General features: G+C 53.6%; 1 protein-coding gene across 1 annotated transcript in view; it reads right to left on the reverse strand.

The window, feature by feature from the left end:
- Nucleotides 1-754: 754 nt before the first annotated feature.
- ETV7 (ets variant 7) overlaps nucleotides 755-6803 on the reverse strand; it is a 22837-nt gene continuing 16788 nt past the window's right edge. Inside the window, 8 exon segments of the mRNA XM_010001394.1 lie at nucleotides 755-866; nucleotides 1601-1701; nucleotides 1845-1987; nucleotides 2796-3000; nucleotides 3003-3049; nucleotides 3857-3964; nucleotides 4234-4398; nucleotides 4656-4773. Coding sequence (XP_009999696.1) covers nucleotides 755-866; nucleotides 1601-1701; nucleotides 1845-1987; nucleotides 2796-3000; nucleotides 3003-3049; nucleotides 3857-3964; nucleotides 4234-4398; nucleotides 4656-4773 — 999 coding nt within the window.

Here is a 6803-nt window from a genome sequence, read left to right on the forward strand (position 1 = left end):
ATCTAAGTGAATATGTTTGGATTTAAAAACCACACACACAGACATTGTTCCTCCCTGGAATCTTCCAGGAATTCCTGCTTGGGACTCGAAGCAAATGAAGCAGGTGTCTGACAAGGAGTGTGGTCATGGTCACCACTGGCTGGGCTTCTTTTCACCTTCTTTAGGCATCTACTGACAAAAAGCATCACATGGAGTGAGAAGAGTTAATAGGAGACCTGGGTTAGGGCATCTGAGCAGCCTGGAGCTCCAGCCAGGCCTGATCCAGGCAGGTATTCCAGAACACTCCCACCCTTCATCCCAGGAGCAAGGCCTTGGGAGACACAGAGACCACAGTGTCCCTCACACCTGCAGTCTGGGTCTGTCCTCCCACCAGGGGAGTGACTCAAGTCCAGAAGAAAAGCCCTTGGGGAGATACTGGACCCAGCTTGGGTGCTCCAGTCCTCTGTACTAGAAGGTTTGAACCTTAAAGAACAAGAACCTTCTGGAGCAAGAACTTCCCATTCCCTCCCAGAGGGCAGAAGTGAGCAGAAGACCAGTCCCCAAGTTCACCTGCATTTCCAGGGCTGGGGGGACAGTTTCTGGGTGTGTTTTACTAACAAAGCCCCAGAGGTGTCACAGCTTTGATCCAGGGCAGGTTTGGAGATCCAGGACCAGCTCAGTGGCCTCCTATCCAGGAGATGGAGGAGACACCAGCACTTCCCAGCAGAGCACGGGTCTGTCTGCCAAGCACCACAAATGCCACCTTCAACATTCCCTACGGTGAAACTTCCAGTGGGTCATCTTTGAAATCCTCATGCTCCTCGTTCTCCAGCTGCTCCAGTTGGCTGGATTTCTCCTGGATGGACTTCCCAGGAGTCTTCAAAAACCTGCAATTCATTTTTTTTAGTGGCTTTAAGTGCATGTCCAGTCCTGTCCTCAACCCAAGCTGGAGCCCTCATCCTTGTCAGCTGAGCTCTGGAGCTCACCAGAGGGCATCAACCATCCCTGGGCTTTGCTGAGGACCCCAGCTCTTCTTTTGCACCCAGGGTGACAAAGCTCAGGACATTTGAAGCCCAAACTAGTTCCCAGGAAGCAGCCAGCATTGAAAACAGGAGGCTCCTGCGTTAACTCCACCCCTTCTCCTGTCTGGAGATGAACTTCAGAGCTGGTGTCCCACAGGAGGGACCTATCCAGCCTGGGTGGGCTCAGGGACATTTCCACCATCAGCAGATGCTCCCCACACAGGAGAGCAGCTGGATGCTGGCCCTGGGACAAGCTACTGGCCCAGAGCCCTGAAAAGGGCATTGGAGGACCTGGAGCCCAGATGTCCCAGCTTGCACGACACAAACCCACCAGGGTTCTGGATCTGGATGAAGCAGCTGCCAAGATCTGGAGCCCACCCCACCTTCCCCTGTCCCATCTGCACAGTCCCAGGCAGCTCCTCTCTCTGATCTGCTTCACCTGGATGTGTTGAAGGGTCATGTGGATGTGGTGTTGGTGGATGTGGTGTTGGTGGATGTGGTTTACAGGAGAACTTTGTAGGGACTAGGGGTGATGGTTGGACTCAGTGATCCCAAGGAGCTTTTCTAACCTGAATGGTTCTAGGATTCTATGATCTCACCTGAACAACAGCTTCTGCCCTGGCTCCTTTTTGATAATGTTGAGTTTGTAGTAATGTCTGAGAGCCCGGGACATCTTCTCATAGGTCATGTTCATCCTGTTCTGGAAGGAGAAAAGGAAAAACTGGATGGAGAGGGGTGAAGAAATTCAAGCACCAAGTTTGGGTGTGTCTGCAGCAGGACCACGCGTGGGACACTGGAGGTGGTTCTCCATGGAATGACTGATTTGTTCTCAGCTGCATTTACCTTGTGGTTCCCCCAGAGCTGGGCAAGTCCACTGGGGTTGACGACCCTGAAGACTTTGGCTTCCTTGTCTTCCCACTTGATGTAGGACTCGTAGCGGCTGTCGGAGAGGAGCTGGTACACGTAGTCCCACAGCAACCTGCAGTCTGGGCAGGGGAGGAGAAACAGGATCAGGGAATGCCAGGTTGCAAAGGACCTCAAGAATCATCTGGTCCAACCTTTATGGTAATTATATCTTTTCAGTGAGGTGGCTCAGCAGCCTGTCAAGCTGAGTCTTAAAAGTGTCCAGTGTGGGGGAATCCACCTCTTGTTGTGGGAGAAGAGAAGGCTCCAGGGAGACCTTAGAGCAGCTTCCAGTGCCTGAAGGGGCTCCAGGAAAGCTGGGGAGGGACTTGGGACAAGGGCAGGGAGGGGTGGGATGAAGGGGATGGATGAAAACTGGAAGAGGGAGGCTGAGGTTGGAGATGAGGAGGGAATTCTTTGCTGTGAGGGTGATGAGAGCCTGGCCCAGGTTGCCCAGGGAAGCTGTGGCTGCCCCATCCCTGGCAGTGTTGAAGGGCAGGTTGGATGGGGCTTGGAGCAGCCTGGGCTGGTGGGAGGTGTCCCTGCCCACAGGGGGTTGGCACTGGATGATCTTGAAGGTCCCTTCCAACCCAAACCATTCCATGATGCTGTGATTATTCCAAATAGTCACAGAGCTCCCAGCCCTGCTCCAGGAGGGTTGGTCAGCATCAGTGTTGCATGAGGTGGTGATGATAATTAATATAAGATGAGCCCAGAGCTCATGCACAGCATTTTAACTGCCAGATCTCAAAACTCCAGGAGGAACTTCAGTTTTTCAGGTGGGGAAACTGAGGCAGGGAAGCACACACTGATGTGTGGAACACAGAGGGGGGGACAGATGGGTCGAAGCAGAAGTTTCCCCAAGGAACCAGGCTATAAATTCATATTTACCTGCAATTTTTCCAGCCACTGGAGCTGACAGGGCTGTAGGGAACGAGCAGATGGCCCCTGGCTGGCAGCTGTCCTCTGAGCTGTGGTGGGAGAGGTTCAGTGGCCCCACGTGGCTGTGGGACACAGGTTGTCCTGCACAACCCAGGCAGGAGGAACCAGCACCTGGGGCAGCCTGGAAACCACAGCCTGTCCCTGCAAAGCAAAAACAACCTCTTTGGTGCATGATGGCAGGTCCCAGGAGATCTTCCAAAGTCCTGATACAAGGGGGAGGGACAGCCCAGGGTGGTCACCAGCCCAGCCAGAGGAGGCAGATGCTGGGGAACCAGGATTTCCCTGAGGTGGGAGCAGCAGAAGGTCCAGGGGGGTCAGAGGAGATGACAGGTAGAGTGAGGGTCAGATACAGAGGAGAAGCTGGAACAGGAGAGTGCCCCAAAGCACAGACACTCCTTTGTACACCCTTGGGGGCACATTCATCACCCCACAGCTGAGCCAGCAGAGGAGCTCAGGAAAGCCCTCCCAGATCCACCTCAGTGCCAAGCCAACCACAAGTACCAACCCTTCCTCAACCCAACTCCTACCCAGACCCCCAGGAGCACTAATAAACCTCAATGGCCCTGATGAGCTTCACTTGGAGTCTCTTCTCACCCCACCCTTGGCCCAGGAGGTCTATTTAAGCTCAGCCCTGGCTCCTCAGCCCTCACCAGCTGTGCTGCAGGACTAGTCTTCAGCCAGGGCTGTGCCTCTGCCTGGCTGTTGACCCCCCCAAACCAGCCCTTAACGTGCAGATACACTCTCTAGTGCAGCCATAGCCTTGCCTATAGATCCACCTAGACCCACCATGGATCCACCTTCTGATCCTTAGTCCTGATTCTGACCCGACCTGCTGCATCACCACAAGCTTCCTTGATGACCTGGACTTTGCTGGACCTGGCTGCCACCTCCAGGACTGTCCTGCTTGCCTTGCTCAGGTACTGTGGGGTGGGTTCAGGTGGCTGAGCTTCAAGCCCTAGACAGCTGAGGGCAGGCTCTGCTTGAAGGACAGCTGCCCTGTTCTACCATACCTTCCTCAGTGGTCCTTGCTTCCCTGAAGGGTGAGCTGAGCAAAGGGCTGCACACCAGGGCTCTTCTCTGAGTCTTAATGTAATGGAGTATTTCGTATAACACATCACCTGTGGGGAAGGAAAGTCTGCTCAGATGGTTTTGGGTGTGGTAGAGGCCCTGGCAGCTGATGCTGGTGCTCAGATTTCCCTGCTCCAGAGGTTACCCCCCATCCCAAAGTGTTTGCAGTCCAGATGGACTAAAGAAGGGGTTGTCCTTGTCTCCAGCACCCAACTGGGCAGAGCTGAAGCTGCTGGGACCCCTGCAGCCCCTGGCAGCAGAGCACAGCTTGTGCTGCACTTGGAGGGTCCTCAAGAAAGACCCTCAGCCTGGGTCTGACCTGAGCTGGGAGCTCTGTGCCTGAAGTCCTCCTTGGTGAGGATGCAAAGGGCTTTGCCATTCATCTGGAACCTGCTGCCGTCGGTTTCCCGCAGGGAATACTCTGCCTCTGCCCACCTCAGCCAGTGCATCACGTCATCCTTGCTCCACAGGGAGGGCTGGATTCCTGAAACCAGGGGCAGCCTCTGAAACAACTCAGTCTCTACCCTCACCCCTGCTGAGGGACAGGGTGGGGACACTGCTCTTCTCCATCACCAAACTCTGTGTTAACACCCCAAAGAGATGATGAACCCTGATCCACCTTGTCCATCTCATCTAGCCAGCAGGGAATGGGCAAGGAATCAACTTTACCCTCCATGTCCCACCCTGTGGGAGCTCCTTTTTTTTTTTGAAGCAGTGTTGATTTGCTCAACATCTACTCACTCAGCCTGCCTGGAAGCTTGAAGATCTCCCCCTTGCTGATGGGTGGGTGTCTGGCCTGGGCCAGGGGTGGTACCGAAGCTGCAGCCACGGGGCTGGAGGAGCTGCCTGCCCCTTTACCCTGGGGAGAAGAGATCAAACACATCAGGGGGAAGAAATTCCCAGCCCTGGTCCTGCTTTTCCTTCGGAGGTGCCTCCACCACAGTGAACCCTCAGATCCTACTTGATGTGCTCTTCTGCAGGTTCTCCACCCTGGCTCTGGGTCCTGCACCAGCCCCAGGAGGAATCTCTGGTTGCCCAAGGAAGTGTTTGCAGTCAGAGCTTCCCCTCTCTTTTTCTCCAGTTCCTCTCCTTAGCAGAGCTTCCTGCCCTCAGCCTCATTTTCCAGCCCCACTGACCCATTTCTGCAGGAGAAGATGGAGCCAAGACCAGCAGAGCCTGAAGGATCCTCTGGTCCTTGTTGGGTGTCCAAGGTTTGATGTTTCAGTTCTTCAGAGCTGTGAAAACACAGCTGGTAGCAGTGCTTAGATTTTTGCCCTAAAAAAATGCTGCATGAAGAGATTTCCCAACTGCTTCCCCAGTGATCATTCAGGAAATGGTCATCCCAGGGTTTGGGGAGGTGGCTGCTCCTCCTGCCATTAAGCCCTTCAAAACTTACTCCTTGCTCTTGGGTGCTCATCACAGAACCCCCAAACCTCACCAAAGGGGTGAGATGGTCCAGACTGGGAGCAGCAGCCCCAGCACCTCTGGGCTGGGAGGGAGGGGGGGGTTGGTGTCCCCCAACTCTGCTTCCAGGTTTTCACCCAGACAAGAGTCAGAAGGGACCTCAGCTCCAACTTCCAGCCCCATTTCCATCTTGAAACATTCCCAGTAGCCAAGCAGAGAATTTTTCCTCTTCCAAAAAAAAACCACCTCTATTAAGGTGAATCCCAGGAATTTCTCAGGTCCATTCTCTGGAAAATTAACACTTTGACCTCCAAGTAGGATTTTCCCAAAGAGCTGCCAACTCTGGGTGCTTCAGTTCACCCTCAGGCAGATCTTTGGGGGGTGATCAGAGCAGCCAGAGCTCCTGGATTGTGGATGGGGGGGGGTGTTGAGGAGCTGAAAAACCCCCCAAATAAAACAACAGGGGTGAAGAAAATCACCCAGAGCAGCCACTGGGCTGGACACAGAAAGTTAGTGTTCCCAAAACTGGGAGTTATGGGAGACAGGAGCAAAGTGCTTCGTGTTTCCCGAGGAAAAATGCTTCCCTGGGGGAATGAAAGCAGGAGAAACACAGGGTTGGATGAAGGGTGAGGGGTTTTCTCCACCAGGAGGAGCGTTAACTCGGTGGGAGCGCTGGAATCGCTGCCTCGGGGTTTTAGCAAAGCACCAGAGAGATCCCAGTATAAACCCCAGTATAAACCCCAGTATAAACCCCAGTATAAACCCCAGTATAAACCCCAGTATAAACCCCAGTATAAACCCCAGTATAAACCCCAGTATAAACCCCAGTATAAACCCCAGTATAAATCCCAGTATAAACTTCAGACGGGCTCGGCAGCCCGAGTGCTTCGTGTTTCCCGAGGAAAAATGCTTCCCTGGGGGAATGAAAGCAGGAGAAACACAGGGTTGGATGAAGGGTGAGGGGTTTTCTCCACCAGGAGGAGCGTTAACTCGGTGGGAGCGCTGGAATCGCTGCCTCGGGGTTTTAGCAAAGCACCAGAGAGATCCCAGTATAAACCCCAGTATAAATCCCAGTATAAACTTCAGACGGGCTCGGCAGCCGGGCCAGCTGCCTTTGGGATTGATCCGAAGCCATAAACTCCGGGGAAAAAAAGAAAAGTGAAAGAAATTCACAGCGGATTTTTACCTAGAACTCCTCTCAAAGGTGGTTTTCTCCCCCCCGTGTGACTTGTACGGGATTTACTACAAAAACAGACCAAAGCTTCGGGATTTTTCTTGCTCCGAAACGTTTCTAGGGGCATCAAAGACGCGTCCTGAGTTTTTATGACTTTGCACCCATTTTATGGTGGGGGTTGTGGGGTTTTTTTCCTCCTCGCTCTGCTGCTCTCACGTCTCTGGGACTGAGTTTCCTTGATTCCAGAGGGGAAAAAAATGTCCTTGGAAAGGGTTGGGGTGGGAAAAGGGGGGGGAAGGGAGTGGGAAAGG

The sequence above is a fragment of the Chaetura pelagica genome, unplaced genomic scaffold, assembly GCF_000747805.2.
Source record: "Chaetura pelagica isolate M959 unplaced genomic scaffold, ChaPel_1.0 scaffold507, whole genome shotgun sequence".
Taxonomy (NCBI): Eukaryota; Metazoa; Chordata; class Aves; order Apodiformes; family Apodidae; genus Chaetura; species Chaetura pelagica.